Source organism: Aethalodelphis obliquidens, unplaced genomic scaffold (genome assembly GCF_003676395.1).
Source record: "Aethalodelphis obliquidens isolate GAN/ISIS:26980383/991018 unplaced genomic scaffold, ASM367639v1 scaffold3, whole genome shotgun sequence".
NCBI classification, from domain to species: domain Eukaryota; kingdom Metazoa; phylum Chordata; class Mammalia; order Artiodactyla; family Delphinidae; genus Aethalodelphis; species Aethalodelphis obliquidens.
In genome coordinates, this window is record NW_020837947.1 from 71,255,062 (window position 1) to 71,276,581 (window position 21,520).

At 40.2% G+C, this 21,520-nt stretch overlaps 1 protein-coding gene across 4 annotated transcripts in view; it reads left to right on the top strand.

Annotated features, from left to right (window-relative positions):
• The window catches only part of UBE3D (ubiquitin protein ligase E3D), a 325,583-nt gene that overhangs the window by 12,559 nt on the left and 291,504 nt on the right, over positions 1–21,520 (top strand). For all 4 annotated transcript variants that reach the window (XM_027091595.1, XM_027091600.1, XM_027091605.1 and 1 more), the window contains exons 3-5: positions 597–687; positions 11,280–11,511; positions 17,496–17,565. In XM_027091595.1, the coding sequence (XP_026947396.1) occupies positions 597–687; positions 11,280–11,511; positions 17,496–17,565 (393 nt within the window). The remainder of the gene's footprint in view (positions 1–596; positions 688–11,279; positions 11,512–17,495; positions 17,566–21,520) is intronic.

The following is a 21,520-nucleotide window of genomic DNA, read 5'->3' on the forward strand; positions in this document are numbered from 1 at the left end:
GAAACATACTGTCTTATACTGCTCTTTCATATACTATGGGACATATATGTTTTCCCACAGCTTTAATCAGAAATTGAGTTTCACTCTTGGAAGATGGAACTCTTCTTAGGAGCCGTTTCATTCCCCGGGACCTGCCCAATAAAGACCAATTTCAAGATTGATTTTGTTTGTACGTACTGGTAGGATGCCAGAGCGGATATCAACCTCGTTTCAATCGAATTAAATTTAAGAAGTCTGTTTACCAGCAGTCACAGTGATGAAAAACTGTCCCTAAGCATAGCAGAGGAAATAGCTCCTTTTCTCTCATCCTTAATGTTGGTATTTGCAGAATGAGAGAAATAACGAGTTATCTATGTGACACAGATCATTTAGGGCAATACCTCACTCTGAAACATGTAGCAAAATCTGTTTTTGAAAACGCTTCCCAATATTTGCTTCTGTTTGAGTCATCAGATAATACTAACTAAATGGGTACTTCTGGGTAGATCATAAACAGTGCTTATTGGTGGTAATTTATTGCGGCTCTTAAACTCTTAAGTATGGTAATAGATTTGTCCCAAACTGCTAAGATTTGCTGTTTCCTTGATTTCCTCTAGAACTGATCTCAGTGTTTAATCAAAGCTCCCAAGCCCAAGAATGTTGCACGTTTTATTGCCAGTCCTGCGGTGAAATCATCATGAGGAACAGGTAAGGAACACAGTCAACACTGGTTCATCCTGTGCCTGGCAATGGCTTTTCTCTTTTTCTATCAGAATTTTTGAAGGAACTGCCAAGGGAGCAGTCTGTGGCCTTCAAATGAGAGCCACAGACTCAATGTCACTTTGAACCAGACCAGCCCCCAAACGCTCCAGCAATCACGGAGCAGCTAGATTTTCTCCAGCTGACAAAGGGGAACAATAGGATGCTGGCTTTGAGGGAGGAAGGCTTATCTTGGTGGAATAGCCGGTAGAGATAGGCCCCTCTCCTCTGAAAACAGACACGGCATCTGTCACACGTTTTAGCCATCATCCTGGTGAATAAACTTCTGCCACATTAAGTGAATTTTCTAAATAACAGAAGCTTTTGCAGCACAATTTTGTACTTGAACTATTTCTATTAGTGCCTTTCTAAAATCCATTTCCGGTTTCCCTGCTTATTAAAACAGCATATAAAGCACAAATCAACCTTCTCTTGATGCTTAGGTTAATGCTGTAACCTGCCTTCGAGGTGTGCTGTGATTACCCCATTGAGATGGGAAGGACCCTTTGCTGTATTCTTTGTATCCCCATGTTGTCTCTTTTAATTATTTTTCCATCCTCTCCTCCTGTCAGCCTCTTTGTTTCCTGGGCACAAACCCTGCTCTCTGAATTTTCTAATCACTCATAGGCTGGAAAGGCAGAGCAAACCCTTATTATCGTTAACCATATTTTTTTTACTTTATTTGTTTTTGGCTGAGTTGGGTCTTTGTTGCTGCTCACAGGCTTTCTCTAGTTGCGGCGAGCAAGGGTTACTCTTCGTTGCAGTGCGCGGGCTTCTCATTGAGATGGCTTCTCTTGTTGTGGAACATGAGCTCTAGGTGCGCACAGGCTTCAGTAGTTGTGGCTCACAGGCTCCAGAACGCAGGCTCAGTAGTTGTGGCATGCGGGCTCAGTAGTTGTGACATATGGGCTTAGTTGCTCCGTGGTATGTGGGATCTTCCCAGACCAGGGCTTGAACCCGTGTTCTCTGCATTGGCAGGCAGATTCATAACCACTGCACCACCAGGGAAGTCCCTGTTGACAATATTTAAAGGAAGAATTTCGAGCTGTTTGTTGGATGGGTTTCCTTGGAGACTTACATGAGACCCCTCCTCCTCCAGTGTTCCAGGTCTCCATGGAGGGATTCAGCAGCTCTCTGCTGGGAGCCTTTCCTGAACCCTGGGCTGGTTTATGTGCTCCTTGGAGGTTTATTCGCCTGTCTTCCCGCTTAAACTGTAGGCTTCGGGTGCGGGATAGTCCTACGCATATTACTCCTCACTCGTATTTAGGGTGCAGCGTTGTGTAGTGGCTGGTAGTACAGACCCGGAAGCCAGCCTGTCTGTGTTTGTGTCCACCAGTTACTAGCTGTGACCCTGGGGAAGTTACTTAACCACTCTGTGCCTTCATTTTTTTTTATTATTATTACAAAAATATAGATAACAATAAGAGCTACCCCCATAGGGTTTGGGGGAGGAGCGAATGAGTGTAACTGGTAAGCATTCAGTATGTGATATTTCCTGTTGTAATTCTTACTCTTATCACCATCTTCCTCATCACCGCCCCCAGCAGCAGGCTCGCTGCCCGAGGAAGAGTGCATTCTCTATAAATTCTTGCTGGGTTGACTCGAGTAAACGTTAGGGTGCTTAGCACAGGCTCCGGATGCGCAGGCTCAGCGGCCATGGCTCATGGGCCCAGCCACTCCGCGACATGTGGGATCTTCCCGGACCGGGGCACGAACCCATGTCCCCTGCATCGGCGGGCGGACTCTCAACCACTGCGCCACCAGGGAAGCCCCATCAGCCTCTCTTGCTTGCTCTCTGATTCCTGGCAGCATCCCGGGTAGATGAGATCGTGGAAAGTTATGCTGGTGTAAGCGGGGGGCTTGTGAGGAGGGCACCCTCTGAGTGATTATCTTGGGGAAGCCACGGGGTGACTCTGAATCTGCAGGGGAGGGAGAACGTCCTCACTCAGGTTCCCTAAGGCCACACTGTCAGGGATAGGCCCGCTTGAGCCTGGAAGGTCCAGAGCATCCCAGGTTACCCTGGAGTTTAACCAGGACAGTTTTCCTTCTCTCAGTCTATTTCTGGCTTTAGTTTAACTCTCAGACGCAGTTTCTGAAACATTTATGCCTCTACAACAGCGAGAGACCTGGAAGTCACAGAGGAGCGAGTTTACTAGAGTAACGGACTTCCCTGGTGTGCTTGGACTGAAGGATGTGCTCGTTCATCATTGGATGATACTGCATCTTCTGTTTGGTGTCAGTCCTGTTTACGACCCTGGACTTGAGAGCTCGGAGGGCATAGAGGCTGACACTGGAAGGCTGTACGCGCTCTCCCGAATCCCGACCTTCGGGAGGCCGTGGGGTGAGAGGCAGAGCGGGAGAACGGGACCTGGGTTTGAACTCCAGCTTTACTGTCACGGGCTGGGGAACTTTGTCCACGTCACCTCAGCTTCTTCTTATGTAGATGTTAAGATGGCCTAGTTTCCTAACTTGTGAAGAGGATAAACGCTCTTACCTTTAAGGCTGTAACATATATAACAGTAAATACTCGACAAGCTCTTTTTAGTTGGTTCCACAGCCTCCTTCCACCCCCTTTTCCATAATTGGCCTTATTGGCAAGCTAGCAGATTATCTAGTACAGTGTTTCAGGCCTTTTTGATTCAGGGCTCCTTATTTTTGAGGGGTGCCAGGGAAATGACCCCCTCTCTCCCTTTTTCTTTGCGAGAAGGTCCACAGTGGACGTGACTTAGGCCTTGCTCACTTCACAAGGCTTCCCTGGACGCCTTTGCCTATCACACATGTGCGCCTGGCACCTGGGGGCCTCTTGAGCAATGCGGAGAAATCCTTAGTAGGCGACGGAAGGCTTTGCTTCCATTTCACTCTTAGGCAGCAGGCCCCGTGGCTCTCTGTTTGATGGAAAGACATGCTTCCTCCTGTGTCTGCAGAAGGATGTCATGCTGACTGTTTGCATCAAGCCCAGTGGTCTCCTCATTTCTCCCTCAGTTACCTGTGCCACGCAGGTGGTAAGGACATCTGTGCTTGTTGAGTAGAAAGTAAAACCAAAGGTATTTCAAAGGAGGCTTGTATGTGCTGTAATCAACTCATTGTCGGCGTCCTTTTCAGGAAGGCATCTTGGAATATGGTGGTTTGTCTTAGCAGGAGCTCTTGTATTGGGAGCAATGGAGCCGAGTTAAGATCTGCTTACCGGCCAGCCTTTCTATCTGGGAACAAGTCACTTTGATTCTCAGTTTCCTCATCTGCAAAATTCGGAGGTTCAATTAGGTAGACCTGTAAGAGTCCTGCCAGCATGAAAATTCTGTGCTTAGTCAACCTCAAAAAGTTGCACCTTGAGTTCTGCGAATCATGATTATTTGGATAGTGCAAGACTAATGCTTGTTACTTTTTTTTTTTTAATGAAAAAGATTCTTGTCAAGCAAATTATAGGTGCAGAAGACTGTTTAACCTATTAAAACTCATTAGTGGCTTTTAATACTTACTAGCACCGGGGTGCATGAAATCTGCTAATTATAGCAGTCTTTTTTCCTTCATTCAGAATCACAGGTTCCTAACCATTTGTTTGGTTGTTTGAAAATAATGCCTTGTTTCTTTACAATAAAATTCTCCAATTTGCATTCTTACCAGTTCAGCAGAGTTTTTCTGTAAAAATTGTCCAAACATATACAATTTTTGATCATTCTCTTGTTAACAGTCCCTAATAGCAAGCAACAATAATAATAAAATTTAGTTCGTTGTGATCAGTCTCAGAAACAGCTAAATGGTCGTTGTGTTTGGAATTTGTTATGTCTTTTAGAAATAAATTCATGTCAGACTTGAATTATATCAGTTGGCCAGACTTTGAAACATCAGCCTGATTTTCAGTCGTTTGAGAGGTCTCCCAAGGTCTCTGGAAAGGCCCTCCCGGTTCCACCTGCACCAGCAGAGCTGGGTGTCAGCCCAGCAACTATGAGGGCATTGAAACTCTAGCAGGTAACAAGCAGAATGGACTTAACGGAAACGTAAGAGATGTCAGAATATCCAACTAGTTGGTTGGTCCATTTGACAGACCAGCTATTATCGTAGTCTGAAAACAACTACTTCTATGAATAGTCACTTTTCTGTGAAAGAGAACAAAGAGGTGAAAAGAGAGGATAGGCACACACTGAATTATTGGTAACATTGTACAAACTTTTGGAATAAATAATAATGCCAGCTTATCTATATTCTAGTGGCTATATTTTGAGCTTTAGATATTTGATCTTTTTCTTAAAATTCTTATTGCCCACTTGGTTCTAATCCAATGTGAAATCTCTGTATTACCGTTGTTAATATCACTGATTAAAGGTTGATTTTAAAGTTAAGGCATTTCATTTTCTTTTCTGTGTTTAAGTTTTAAATAAACACCATCAATCAATAACATTTATTAAAGTTGTGCATTTTAAAATGTAGTAAAATGGATACTCTTCAACATTAGTGGTAGATCTTTAAATTGATCATTTTTTTTCTGAAGGCAATTTGGCAATATGAACTAAAAGACTAAAAATTGTTTATACTCATTGACCAAGTTTAAAAAAATAAATAAAATAAAATTGTGCATTTTAAGTTTTTTTCCCCCAAAGCTTATGCTTAAGATACGTTAAAAATAACTAAAACATTTTAATTAATTTAAAGCATGTGTTGCTGTTCATCATAGAATCTTCAGCTGAGAGAATGTTCAAGAAATCATTTCACTCTTTCTCTGAGCTTCAGCAGGTTTTTACGTAAAAACTACCTTGAAAAAAAATGTGGTATCTATTTTCTTTTGAAAGTTCTCTTGGGAAGTAGATCATATCAAAGTTTCAGGGTTTTCGATAGATACACTTTCAGGAGAACTGTGATTAAAATACATCTTTTGTTCTTAAAGGTTTTATGTTTTTTCAAAACATCAGAAAATTTCTTTCGGCTGTAAAAACACTTTTATCTTTGCAATGACTTGTGAATTAGGCTCTTTCTTGCTCGATGTCTTACGTAGATAGCTATGGGGTATAGTATAGCTTTTATTCACCGGGATACAGGGTCAAGTTAAGTCTGCAATATCACGTTGTGTGCGAATGTGCAGCAACGCTCCCAGATCTCTCTAAGTCTCAGCGCAGTTTCATTTCTGATCATGTATGAGGTTTTGACATTGCTTCCTTTGACACTGTATTGAGCATCTGTTTATTGGCACTACGTGCAGAATGTCAAGGGACAGAGAATCTTAGTGATGGAGAAGATCTAGGAGCCTGTTTAGGCCCAACTCTTACTCTAAACAGGCACCTTTGTTTGTCTTCCTCCTAATCTTTTTAAAAATTCAAATCCGACCTATCACTCCCGCACCTTAAATTCTGTGATGCTCTCCAACTATCTGTAGAACCAGGTTCCCGCCCCTTAGGTTGACGTGTCACACCCCATGTCGTCTGTACCATCCCACCTTCCCTGTCCCCTTTACTGACGTTCTGTGTTACCAGGAGAGGGAATATATTCCAAGGGAGAGAGTTAGTTTGGAGTCTGGAAGACCTGGGCTATGATCCTGCCTTTTTTCATCAGCTCTGACTCTGTGAACTTGTAGAGATTATTTAACATTTCTGAGCCTCCCTTTCCTTCTCTGTGACAGGGGAATGGAAATTCTCATCTCACAAAGTTGTAGTAAGCATTACATGGAATAAAGTGTGGGTGGTGCCCACCTGAGGTTTTCTTAAGTTCAACTAAACGTGCAGACTCACAACACTACTACTGGCCACGTTTCTCGCCTTCGGGGCAGTGGCAGGAGTTCCCCTCAGCAGAGGACCTGCAGCAGTTCAAGCAAATGACAGGTCACATACCCCTCTGGGGACTCTTGTCTCCCCATGTGACACGGTTCCAGGTACAAAGTGCAAGATTCATATCTGGCAGGTGCAGGAGCTACCCTGAGAAGAAGCCTCATGCCCTAAACAGCCAGTAGCTCTTGTGATAATCCTTTGGCATGGTTTCTAGTGTTCCCCACGAAGACCTACATTCAGGGAAGTTTAAAGCACGGCATCCTCATCTAATATTTACAGCTCATTGAAACGTCTTCCTAGTCCAGATGCAATAGACCAATCAAGGATTCTTTTTACCATAGTCAGTGTTGCCTAGCAATGTAATCAATGCCTACCATCTACCTGGCTTCCAGGGTAACAGGTCTAGGTGGTTAAACCGAAGGTCGGATTCTCAAGCAAAGGAAAATATTTGTTAACCCTTCCATCCGAGTATGCTGCAGACCCAACCAGGGGCCTCACATGTTATAGTTATCAACGCTCGTTTATTTAAGAGCTTACACTATGAGTCAGGCACTGTGCCTGACACTGGGACTCCAGTGGCAAGTTAACATATATGGTGCCTGTCTTCATATTGTTTCCTACACCTGTGATGCCCTTAGTCCCTTTCAATGCCTGGAGAACTCCTGTTCATCCTTCAAAGGTCTGCTCAGATGTTACCTCTTCTCTGAAGTCCAGCGGCACTCTACTTCCCTAGCACTTTGTGCATGTCGCCCTGAATTCATGGATTGGTTTTGCGAGTCCATGAATCCCCTAAAGTAATATGCAGATTTTGTATGCAGGTGGGAATGTATGTTTGAAGAAAGGGGCTAACACTTTCATCGGATTTTCAAAGGGGTCTGAGCCATCGCCTCCCTTTCCCCCCTCAACTCCCAAGCATTTAGAACTGCTGCTCTGTTATGAGCATTTATTATATTCTGGTTTTGGTATTTGTTCATAGATGTATGTTTCCCACTAGAATGTGAATACCTTGACAAAGGGACTGTATGTACTAATATTTTGTGTCAGCAGAACGCCTGACTCCTAGTAGTAGACTTTTAGAAAGTATATGTTGAAAGAATCGATTCTTAATCTCTTCATAGACTCAGCAATTTGAATGATGCTAGTGGTACAGCATTTCCTAATTTAAAAGGGAATGTTCTTGCTTCTAGTAAACTGAAATCAGCCTTTCTTGTTCGTACTTCTGTCCTCTGGAGTTAAAATTAAATGTCTACCCTCTTCCATGTTGTAATTGCCCTTTTATGAGACTCAGAGTTGATTGGGGAAGTCAAAGAAAAAGGGTTCATGGGAGGGAATCATTTAAAAATGATACATTTGCATCTTAAGTATCTTCATTTAAAACATGGCAAATGTACATTAACCTACTAGTATTTTAGTATGGAACTAATATCTTTTTGTTGAATATGAGTCTGCTGCTGTGGACTCTTAGCGTTCTTCACTTATGCCATCCTAAATTCATTATCCAGAGTTTCCAGTTTAGGTTTCTTTAAAGTGGAATGAGAAGTTAGACACTGAAGCAGTCTGATGGCAGAATTCTTCTAGATTTTTATTCTTTTTCCCTCGCCTCAGTTTTTTTTATAGTTGTATCTCCCACATTCCACCAGTGATTTTGTTTTTTAATAACTGACTTTCCTCTGCTCTGAAATGTTTAGTTTTCAGAGGAATAGCAACTCATATATCCTTGGTTTACATGTTTGATTAAATTATGTAACTAAAATAACATGTAACAAACTAACGTATTTGATTAAATTATGTAACTAAAAAAAACATGCATAAGTGGCATACACAGGTCTGTGATCAAATACAGTTGATCCTTAGCAGGCAAATGGTCCAGTCGACTGGAGCAGAAGTGAGCAAGTACTCAGGGTGCTTTAAGCTTTCATGAGATTCAAAGGCATTAGGAAGACCAGAAGCATGTTTGTATTCTGGTTGTTTTTTTTTGGGGGGGATAAATTATTTTGAAATATCCTCATCATCCTGCCCACATTTCTTCTCCCCTTAGACCAATTTAGATTAAAATAGAGGTAAATTTAGATTAAATCTTCCCAATTTAGATTAAAATAGAGGTAAACCATGGAAACGTCTCAGGTGTCTATATTTCTACAGGAAAAAAATGAAACCATTGAAACAAAAGCTGGGAGCAAATATAAGGGGCTACTTAATTGTAAGGATGTTCTAAGCATAAATAATAATGACAGAGTGGAGCTTAATTTCTCTTCCCTTGAGTGTGGCCTGGATTTAATGACTCACTTCCAAACAATAGAGTGTGCAAAGGCAGAAATAGGAGCTCTGCTAGTGGAGGAACCTTGCAGATGCCACCTTAACCGAGTGATCAAGGTTGACATCCCCAGGAATAAGTCATATTGACACAGTGTCTTCTCTGGGTTTGGTGTGATGAGAAGTCACCTCAGTGGTGGACATCCCCCAAACCCATAGTCTCAGTCTAATCTTGAGAAAATACCAGACAAACTCAAGTGAGGGATATTCTGTAAAATACCTGGCCAGGGCTTTTCAAAAACCTCAATGTCCTGAAAAACAAGGAAAGACTGCCACAGGGCAGAGGAGATGAGGGAAACATGATGACTAAATGCAGTGTGTTGTGAATTGGATCCTGGAATAGAAAAAGAGGACTTTAGTGGAAAGTAGTTTTGACAAATCCCCACTGGTTATGTAAGATGTTAACATTAGGGAAAGCTGGGTGAAGTATATATGAGAACTATCTGTACCACCTTTGTAACTTTTCTGTAAACGTAAAATTACACCAAAATAGAAAGTTTATAGAAAATAGTAATGAGAGAAGTCACAGAAGAAAGGGTTGGATGATTTGAAATTTAAGACACGTTAATCAAATTAGAGGCAATAACACTGGAAAAATATTTGTCACAGATTTTAGACAAAGGACTGATATTCTTAATATAGAATATACTTGTACAATTTTATAAGAACATACTAACATCTCACTGGAAAATGGCCATTGATCATAATTCACAGAAGAAACACAGTGGCGAATAAATATGACAGCCAGTTCAATCTCACCGGTAATTAACGAATTGCCAGTTACAGCAGTATTGAGAACATTTTCACCAATTACATGGAAAAATGATAGTATTCAATTCTGAAAAAAGTAAGTGGAAGAATTATAGATTGGTACAGCCTTTCTGGAAAGCAGTTTGTCAATATAGGAATTGAGTTTTAAAAAGATGCACATTGGGACTTCCCTCGTGGCGCAGTGGTTACGAATCTGCCTGCCGATGCAGGGGACACGGGTTCGAGCCCTGGTCCGGGAGGATCCCACGTGCCGTGGAGCAACTAAGCCCATGCGCCACAACTACTGAGCCCGCATGCCACAGCTACTGAAGCCCGCACTCCTAGAGCCCGTCCTCTGCAACAAGAGAAGCCACCGCGGTGAGAAGCCCATGCACCACAACGAAGAGTAGCCCCTGCTCACCACAACTAGAGAAAGCCCGCGCGTAGCAACAAAGAACCAGTGAAGAACCAACGCAGCCAAAAATAAATTAATTAATTAATTTTTAAAATGCGCATCATTTGTGCTTGTAATGTCACACTTACAAGATTTCTTTCCCAAGGAAATAATCAGATCTGTATACAAATTTTCTAGGACTGTTCATCACAGGGTTGTTGATAATGAAATACTCAAAACCCAAATATCTAACAGTGAGGGAATGACCTAAAAAGTTTTGGCATACCTATGGAATAGAATGGAGTCATTAAGTATCATGACATAGATAAATAAAACAATGAAAGCAAGATACAGTTTGTGTATTTCCTCTGATCCCAGACTGTGTGCCTGTGTACAGCTGTCTCTCTTGAAAGGCTGGCAAAGAAATACAGTCATGTAAAAAAATAGCTACCTGACCTTGGGTGGTAAAGAAAGGATTTTTTAAAAAAATTTTATTGGAGTATAGTTGATTTACAGTGTTGTGTTAGTTTCAGGTGTACAGCAAGGTGAATCAGTTATACATATACATATATCCACTCTTTTTTTAGAATCTTTTCCCATATAGGCCATTACAGAGTATTGAGTGGAGTTCCCTGTGCTATACAGTAGGTCCTTATTAGTTATCTGTTTTATATGTAGTAGTGTGTGTATGTCAGTCCTAGTCTCCCAATTTATCCCTCCCCCACCTTATGATAACCATAAGTTTGTTTTCTACATCTACTTCTGTTTTGTAAATAAGTTCATTTGTGCCCTTTTTAAAATTTATTTATTTATTTAATTTTTTTTCCGGTACGCAGGCCTCTCACTGCTGTGGCCTCTCCCGTTGCGGAGCACAGGCTCCAGACGCGCAGGCTCAGCGGCCATGGCTCACGGGCCCAGCCGCTCCACGGCATGTGGGATCTTCCCGGACCGGTGCACGAACCCGTGTCCCCTGCATCGGCAGGCAGACTCTCAACCACTGCGCCACCAGGGAAGCCCTGTGACCTTTTTTTTAAGATTCCACATATAAGCGATATCATATATTTGTCTTAGGAATAAGTGAGTAAGTCTGACTTACTTCACTCTGTATGACAATCTCTAGGTCTATCCAAGGATGGTTTTTATTTGCTCTATACCTCCCTGCGTTTTCAAAATTGTCTATAGTGAGTATATGTTACTGGTGCCATGGGGGAAAAAATAACACTGCAAGTAATGTGGTTAGTGAGTTTCTCTCATCCTTTGTGCTGATTTAATTAAGAGCATGTCACAGTTCCATTTTGTCCTGTAAAACATTGTTTTCCTCTCTCCACTAGGAAGCTCCTCAGGGTGCTCCCCCTGCCACACGAAAACTGGGGTGCTCTGGTTGACGAGTGGTGCTGTCACCCCAACCCCTTTGCTAATAAGCCACTTCATCCACAAGAGAATGACTGTTTCACTGGAGACTGTTTCTTCTTGGTGAATTTAAGACGTGATTTACAGCAGCCGAGACCTGAAGTAGCCCCAGTGGAGACGCGCTGTCTTTCTCCCGAGAACCATTTAAAAATGGTAATATATCTTTCAAATTAAATGCTCATTTAGAGGTCGGTTTAGAAACTGCTTTCTCCAGTCTTTCCTTCATTCAGGGCATGTGACAGACAGTTCTAAAGACCAAAATCCATGATTTTCAGTTGCCTTAATCATCCAGCTCTGCTCTTTTGTAATGGAAAAAGCATGTGGCGGCCTTAAACCAAAACAGCCACGGCTGGGGTGGGGGGGGGGAGGTGGCGGGAGGAAGAAGGGGAAGAGGACTTCTTCCCGCGTAGACTTGGGAGTGTTACCGTTTTACAAACCAAAATGCCCTCCTTCCTTGCTTTTAGGACAATATTCCATAATCCACGTACATTTTATCCCCACAGTCTGATTTACGTTAAATGGGTTCTTTGCCTTCAGGATACATACTGTCCTGATAGGTCCAGGTATTTTCCTGTATCTGCCCATAGTCTAGACTTCTGCTGGTGTCATACAGTCAGATGCCATCAAGGCAAAAGGGGGACTGGAGGAGCCCAAGCGCGGAAATAAAGCTCTGGCTGCAGGTTCCAAGTTGATGCTTAACGAGCGAGGTCAGGCAGCTCCTGAGCTCAAAGTTGCTGGAGGGGGAAGGCCCTTTCCTCTCACTGCGGAGAACAGGTGGTTTACCTTATTTTAAAAGAAAGTCAGTGCCATTGACTTGGCCCTTGTGAGAAATCATTCCCTGGATGGCAAGTCAATACTGATGTGATTTAAAAAGTTAAGAAAATCATTGCCAGAGAACCTTCATTTTAACATCTGATTATTGGTAGGAACAAAAGCATTGTGTGTTAAATTTCATTTAGAACTCATTTAATTTTTGTAATGAGAACTGAGCCACTCTAGGAAACACGCAGCAGTCCGCAGCCCTTAGGTTGTCAGCTAGTTTATGGAACTATTTTCTAATTTGCGGGAGATTAAGGAGGTTTGTCAAATATCGAGGTTAAGCTGTTATCTGTTTAAATTATGTAAGTATCTCATCTTTCACCATAAACACAAATCCCTTTACCTTTAGGTTTATTTAAAATTATAGTACTTTACTGTCTCTAGCTGTCCTCCTCTCCCCCAACTCTTTCTCTGTATGTATCTTTACCTTTAGTAAAATCATAACCATTCATATTTCCTTTGATCTCCACTGCTTTTCAGTGTGTATATGTGTGTGTGTATTAGATAATATATATTAGATAAAATGTATGTATATATTCTAATGTGTATATATAAATATGTATAAGAATCTCCCCCCAAATTCTAGTGCTATAACCTTCTATATTTTTAAAAGATAAATGGTAAGCACATAATATAAATCTATGGTATAGGTATATTTAATATGGTTAAAGTAAAATTATATATATATATATATATATACATATATATATATATATATATTTTTTTGCGGTACGCGGACCTCTCACCGTTGTGGCCTCTCCCGTTGCGGAGCACAGGCTCCGGACGCGCAGGCTCAGCGGCCATGGCTCACGGGCCCAGCCGCTCCGCGGCACGTGGGATCTTCCCGGACCGGGGCACGAACCCGCGTCCCCTGCATCGGCAGGTGGACTCTCAACCACTGTGCCACCAGGGAAGCCCTAAAATTATATTTTAATCTAAATTTCTACACTAGTACTTTATGTTTTATGTATTTTGACTTTCATTTTTATGATTAAGCTATAAATTTTTAAAATGTTTGGAAGATACGAGAAGACTTTTTTTTCTTGTGATGAGAACTTGTAAATTTTTCTTATTTAATCTGGGAAAGATTAAATAAGAAAAACCATGAGTTTCCTTCTTTCAGATGAACTCTGCATTCTGTATGGAAGTAGATTCCTCACGTTTATGTCTTTATCAATTATATGATGCCATTTATAATAATTCCTCTTAATTGTGCGTGGCCATCCCACGTGTTAAAGGAAGACCCTTCATACTGAGACATTACAGTTTTTTAAGTAACAAGGAGACTGTGGGAAATTACCATCATGACAAGCTGCTGTTAACAAGCTTGTTTTCAAGGTAGCCTAGATGAAAGTTTCACTTTAATTGCATATTACTGCAGTTGAAAGAATATACCTGTGACCAAAATAGTAACGTAAATTTGGAGGGACTCCTTAAGCAGTACTCTCAAGGGTCTTGTGGGAACAAGGCTTCTCTGTGCTATTGAAAACCTGTTTCTCATATCACACAGTCTAGCCATCTAGCAGGGTTTTGAAATGTCACACGGTGACACAGCATCCTAATGGTATCTCTTGGGAAACATTTTTTTGGCGAGACAATATCAAGGGTCCTTAGAAATGGAAGCAACACAAAGGAAAATAAAAACGAGGACAGGAGGCTGATTCACCTCTCTGAGCAGCGGTGCCGTGTCGCAGATATATTGATTTAATTAGTCCACAACAATGTCTGTCTTTCATGTTTGCTCTGTAGAGTCCCTACACTGCTAGGCTGCTGCTTTGCGCGATTCACTTTATTATTTCCTTTAAGCATAGGTCGAGAAAAATGCACTGCAAAGCAGAGTTTCTCTTTACCAGAATTAAAAGCATTGTAATATGTTAATTTAAAAGGTCAAGACTGTTTAGCTTATCAGACATTAATGGTGCATTCTGTGTGTATTCTGAGTGTTTGGTAGGAGTAATTTCTGCCTCTGCTTGTGAGAGATTTTAAAAATCTATTTTAATTGTGGAAAAGGATTTTAAGAGATAACTCACCTCACCATGAGAAATGTATATTTAATTCTGCTTAAGGAGTATTTGACAATTAATTACTCCAAAGCATATCTCTTGAACTAAAATATTCATAAATGACAGAAAAACAGCATAAACAAAGTCCAACACTTATTCCTTTCCCTGAATAACCCCGTATGTGTACAGTCTGTTGTTTGTGCCTCTGTGAACGTGACAATATATATCTTTGCTTTTCAAAAGACATCTATTGAATATTTGTTATTTCACAATATTTTTCATTTCACCATAATAAAAATTTTGCGTCTTACAACAGGTTGATAAAGGTGGCACCTCAGTCTTTTATAAGATTCATATTATTATTCTAGACGAAAGTATAGCCACACTGATGACTTCAACCTATATTTTAAAGAACAAATGAAATTGAACATTGGTATTTTAGCTGGCAAGTATGACTAACAGTTTTACCTTTTTTTTCGTTATTTGTTTGTCTTGTTAAATCCATGAGGGTCTCTCTTTTTTTTTTTTCTTAGAATAACGTGTTGAACTTTGTAAACATTCCCAAACGTAAAAAATCGAATTATGAACTTCCGTATAACAGTCATCTTGATTCATAAAGTATGCTTCATCTGCCCATTTTATTTTTAGTTTTTCGTTGAAGTGCTTTAAAGCTAATCCCAGACATTATATCATTTCACCCATATGGATTGTTCTTTTTCACATGAACACAGTGTCATTTTCACACCAGACAAAATGAACACTCGATGGTACAATACCAGGCCATATACACATTTTACAAATTTTATTAGAAGTATCTTCTGATGTCATTAAAATTTGTTTGAATCAAAATTCACACATTTGGTTGTTTGAGGTAATTTATTTTTTTATTGATCAGATTTTAAAATCCCAATTACACATGTGTTGAAAAGGTAGAATTTTATTTTAAAAACCAACCAACAAAACCCACTTTTTCTGCTTCATTGAAAGACAACGCAAAATGTGCTATAAGAGCAATGATAAATGAAATACATAACAGCACCTGACAAAAAATTTTTTGCTTCGAATAGAAAAACCCCTTCTTCTTAAGCATTACTACTCCAATAACCTGTATTAGTTTTTAGTAAAGCCCTTAGTATTTGGTAAGATTTAATGAGGATGGTCTGATTTAACTTGTACGAAATAGGATCCTTTAAAAAGTGTCTTTAGACACTTGGACACTTAGACACTTTAGACACTCCAATTGGAGCCATACAGATAGCTTTTATTGTAAGAAAGCATGGAACTGCCAAAATGTGAAACTTTGCAGTTGAGCATGCTTGGTTTCTAAGCTGTCGTCTTCCTGTAACCTTGCCTGGGCCTAAACACATTGGCACCTGCCTTGGTTTCTATGTCTGTGGCTTTTGACTTTTTTTTTTTTTTTGACCTCTAACTAAAGTAAGAACTGTATAATAATTTTTTTTACATTAAGATCTGATAATGCACACACAGAGACACAGATGCACCTCAAGTAGATGTTTCTTAAAGAACTACTTACCCTATGTTTGAAGCACAGTGATATTTTCTGTTCCATTCTATTTCGTATTTCTTTAAAAATTCAGGGTGTCACCCACTGAATTGATTCTGTGAATTAGTTTGGAAAACACTTGGCATAGTGCTTAGGAAACATAAGCTCTAGCATCAAAGGGACCTGGATTTAAATATCAGCTCTATTAGTTACTCGCAGCACATCCAGACAAAAAAATCTATCCCTTTGTGGGAAGGTATGGGTTTTCTGCCCATTTCTTGAGTGACGTGTGCCAAAAGTGTATTTTATTTACGTAACATCTGCCTAGCGGTTACCCATGTGCCAGGGACAGTGTTTTACAGCACTCCGTTTTAGATCCTAACAAACAGCTCTATGAGTTAACACTACTGTCGATTTCATCTTACAGATGAAGACACCAAAGCAGGTTAATTAACTTGCCCATGGTCACACGTCTAGTAAGTAACAGAGCTGGGATTTGAACTTAGGAAGTCTGGCCCCAGACTCCAGGCTCTTAACCACCATGATATTAATTATAATATCATCTCTTATAACAAACTATAAGTCAGTAAGATTTTTTTTATTAAGGTGTAATTGACATTTTACTACTTTTAGGTATATAACATAGCGATTCAGTATTTGTATGTACTTCAAAATGATCATGACAATAAGTTTAGTTAACATCCATCACTGTACTTAGTTACAGAACTTTTTTTTCTTGTGATGAGAACTTGTAAGATTTACTAAGGCAACTCTCAAGTATGCAATACAGTATGGTTAACTATAGTTGCCATACTGTACATTACATCCCCATGGCTTATTTTATAATTAGTTTGTACCCTTCGACCACCTTCACTCATTTTTGCCCACCCCTGCCAACCTCTGTTCTGTATGTCTAAAAGATTAGTCTTTTGTTTTCTTAATAATTAGGTGACTGCTAGCTGTTTTAATCTGTATCCCCAATGATAAAGTTGGATTTTCAAAGTTTAACAGTGTTTCAGGAATTTGTTCCAGAATACTATCTTTCCAGGTACAAAGCATATCTTAAATGGAAAAATAGAATTATATGAATGGGTTAGGTATTTTTAACTTCCAGTGGTGATTATGAATTATAGATTACTTTTACATAAGTTGCACTGGACTAGGAGTCAAAATAATATAGGTTCGGGCTTCCCTGGTGGAGCAGTGGTTGAGAGTCCGCCTGCCGATGCGGGGGACACGGGTTCGTGCCCCGGTCCGGGAAGATCCCACATGCCGCGGAGCGGCTGGGCCCGTGAGCCATGGCCGCTGAGCCTGCGCGTCCGGAGCCTGTGCTCCGCAACGGGAGGGGCCGAAGCAGTGAGAGGCCCGCGAACCGCAAAAAAAAAAAAATAATAATAATAATAATAATAATATAGGTTCAAGTTCTAATTCTTCTGTTTTCTAGACACATGAGTTGGGGCAAATCACCTACCCTCTCTACCTTTGTTGCCCACCATCTGCCTATTCTAAATGATGTTTGGAGGTGCTTTTTAGAAATGTAAGATGCTTCTTGTTCAGATTACTTGGCAACGTGTAGATTATCAGGAGCTGACTAGTTTGGAAAAATCATTCTGTTCATTTTGTGTTTAGACTTGGAAAAAGTGATCTCTGTGCACGTGAATTATGCATACAAGCTAAATGTATTCCCAGTATTTAGTAGATGGCAAAATAAAATGTAAAGTTCAATGTATACTCTAGAGACCATGTTAAAATTATATATTCCTTTTAAGAAAAGCTGAATGACATTTAAATGACATTTTTCTGTTCTACAGAAACCAAAGGCAAATACCAAAGTAATTTGTAAGCGTTGCAAGGTAATGTTGGGAGAGACTGTGTCATCAGGTAAGAATTTCATAATAAAAAAGCCAAAATGATTGCCTTCTTGTTAAAAAAAAAAAAAACAGTAGAAGGAGATTTTTATAGGAAATATATAGGAAAGATAGATGACTAATACATGTTGTAGAATTGATGCTTTTAAAAATAGAAATCAACTAATATATCATCCAGTATGCTAAGAAGTTTGTGTATTTTGACCTTTGTAAGTACATAGTACTGAGTTTTAAGCATTAAGAAGTCGGGTCATTTTCAGTATTTCATATCTTCTTTGTAGATATAAAGCAATAGTATAAAGCTTGTACTTGGGTCTATCTTAAAGAAGATTGGAGCTTTTCTCTTAATACAGCTCCTCATTCAGAAGAATTGGTTGCCAGAGATGATGGAGGAGATGCTGGCTGTTGTGTGCCTCAGGGCTGTGTTTTGAGGCTTGGAGGTTGGGGGTGCAGAGAACCTGTTGAAACATTTTGAGTTTTATACTCTCTTCCTTGTTCTTTTTTCCAATAGTGTTAATTATATTTTACATAAAGCCTATGTTATACGACTTTCCAATATAATAATGAAATCCTGTTAATTAAAATGCATCACTCTTTAAAGATATGGTTTGAAAATGTCTAGAGAGCTACAACATGCTGTGTTAGCTTTGTGGGTGAAGAATAATGGTTTTTAATAGAATTAATTAGAAGATGTGAGTTAAGTGAAACTATTGTACTCAAGGGAAGGCAGATGGTGGCATTTTTTTGGTTTGTTTTTTAAGATCATCAGAGTCTCATAACTTGCTCTGAGAGAACAGAAAAGGAAGAATGAGTAGTAGTAAAGGATGCCGCCCTCAATGTCATTTTTGGAGAATGAAAACAAGTCCCTTAAGCAATGACTTAGAAAATCTTAAGGCTTCCGGTTGAAATAAGGGTGAATTGATTTTTTTCATGCTTTTCTCTCCTCTCTGAAGCCCAGTTAAAATGTCAGTTAAGGAATAAAAAAAAAGGACATCCACAGAGACAAAGAGAAATGGGGAGGAGGCAACAGTGATGTAAACTAGAGGTGTAAGCAAACTTCTTTTGGAAGCTGTAGAGCTGAGACGGGTAGGAACACACTTGGCAGTGTGGAGGAAGCTGCAACCTTGGTGTCTGCAGAAGACCATTTAGTTAAGGAGTGAGCCAGTTCTCACTGTAGATCCCCAGAACTGGCCAGAGTTTAGAGGTAGCAGGTAAGAGGGACAAGGGACTGAAAGCAGGATGATTAATGCAAAGTTTGTATGTGGAGCCATAAGATTCCTAAGACTCTTTCTCCACTTGCAACTTGCTTATGCTCTCAAGGTAGGAGATTGGAGCAGCCTTTCTTGGAATAAGGGAATGGAAGTGTACTAACCAGAGAAAAGATCTGCAGACACTGATTCTCAGGGGTCATGTAACAACGAAAAAATGAGCTTATATTCAGCCATCCTGCTCTCAACAAGCCTTATATCTACACACAAGAGCTCCCTCTCAGCATTTTACTGCCTTACACTTAAATCTGAATAGATTGCTGAGAATCAGTAAATATTAAAAAGAGTCCAAAGCAAATAAATAATCAAGTAAACAGAGTAGACGCATTGAGGAGAAACAAATTATGTATAAAACAGAAGAAAATCTTTTAAAAAACCATAATAAATGTCCTTGGAGAAATGAAATAATATTATCTCTATAATTCGGAGAATGTCGAATTAAAGATGTAATAGCTTGAAAAAACTAGCCAAAGGACTGGAAAATGAAATTAAGGAACTATTTCAGAAATCAGGACCAAAAGACAGAGGTTGAAAATTGGAAAGGAAATTTCAAAAAAAAGATCATGTAAGTTTCCTGAGGATAGGAATATTGTCCAACTCATTTATCATGATAACCACAGCACTTAGACCAATATCTGGCACATAGTGGGTACCCAGTAAATATTTGTTGAATGAGTGAATGAATTGAGCCTTTTAGGGCATCCAACATCTAGCTAGGAGAAATTCTAGAAAGAGAGAATAGAGACAACAGGGTGGGGGAAATTATCAAAGAACAGAAATACCAAAAACACATTAAAAAGGTATTTCCCAGAGCTAGGGCTTAAGTTTCTCAACTGAAAGAGCCCACTAAGTGTCTCATATAATTAATGGAGGGGTGACAGGGAAGCTACTTAAAGCCGCGTAATTGAGTGATTTCCAAACGCCAAGGGTGAAGTTTCTAGAGAGAAAAAAAGCAGGTAATGTACAAAGGATTAGGAATTACAATGGTGCTGAACTTCTTAATAGCTAGAAGACAATGAAGAATGCCCTCATAATTTAGAAGGAAAAAGATGTTCAACCCAGAATAATTCAATAGACAGTCCAACTGTCAGTCAGGTATGAAGATTATAAATACATATTTGGAAATACAGGGTCTCAAAACATGGACCTCAAAGTTCCATTTTCCTTAGGAATCTACCATAGGGTATGCATCACCAAAACTAGGAATCTAACCTCAAAAGAGAAAGTGTGGGATTTGGGGAAACAGACTGTCCAACACAGGAGAATGAGGTAAGGAAGTCCCAGGGTGAGGGATGTACAGCAGGCATTACAGCCTGGATTGAAGCAAGGGGAGAGAAACTGTAATAAAGACCTTTTCAGTTATACACTGAAACTGGTAAATTTGTTGAGTTGTTTGACTACATGTAACAAATAATCTTGAGACAAGCCATTTCATCATATGGGAAGAATTAACTAAAGGTGTTTGGAAAAACTAAACACACGAAAAAAGAAAGCAGTTACGTGCTGCAGGAAAACAGAAGATTGAACAAAAAAGGAAGCACTTCCATGGTATCATTATGGTCACAATAATGTGAACACTGATTATCAATTTAACCAAAAATCTTTATGATGTAATATATAAGTATATTAGGAGGTCATTGTATGTGAATATGTGTGTGGGGTGATGTAAGAGAGCTATATCCACATCTACTCTAAAAGTAAATTAGTAGGACTCTAATCCCAAAAATGGTGGCATAAAGAGAATGGATAGTTCTACTCTGTAGGAAACAAGTACCGAACTGTACAAGTTCAGAAGAACAGCTGCTAGAAAATAACCAAAATGAAGCAATGATTTGAGAGGTGTAGTTATCAAAAACTGCTACTGCCTTGGGTTAGAATGGCAAATTTGTGACCTTTTATTGCTTGGGATCATTGACATACTTCACACGCCCCCCCAGACTTGGGCAGGAAAAAAAAACACAGCTTTATTATCTATAGGTGGTAGGTTTGGTTCAGGGTAGGCAAAGGAGAAAGAAATTTAAGAGGGATATTTTGGAAGCAAGAGGGCCGTGGAGGGGCTGAGCTGATAACTTCTTAACCCAGCTCTGGCTGATTGCAAAACTATACGTGCATACAGTAGATGCCAGGGAGTCCAATAAGAATTGAAAGCTTGGGGAGACCAGAAAATTTGCTGTGCCTTTGATTGCATTCCTCAATTCACACACAACTTGGGCAGCAGAAGATGGAAGCCTTAATGGCTTGAGGCATTTGAGCAGAACCTCTCCCCAAATCTGCGGTCGACCAAACTGTGCAGAGATAGTGAATGCTCTCTAGGGAGTCAGGCTAAACAAAACAGAACTGAGCAGAGACATTAGTGACTACACACTGTGGGAAGACATATTTCCCGGTTTAAGTCCAAGCTTGGTAATTGACCTATAAACCAATTACCCTTAAAAGGACAAAGCAAGGGACTTCCCTGGTGGCCCAGTGGTTAAGAATCTGCCTGCCAGTGAAGGGGACACGGGTTCGGACACAGGTTCGAGCCCTAGTCCAGGACCATCCCACATGCCATGGAGCACCTAAGCCCGTGCACCGTAACTACTGAGCCTGCACTCTAGAGCCCACGAGCCACAGCTACTGAGCCCGCATGCCACAGCTATTGAAGCCCACACACCCTAGAGCCTGTGCTCTGCAACAAGAGAAGCCACTGCAATGAGAAGC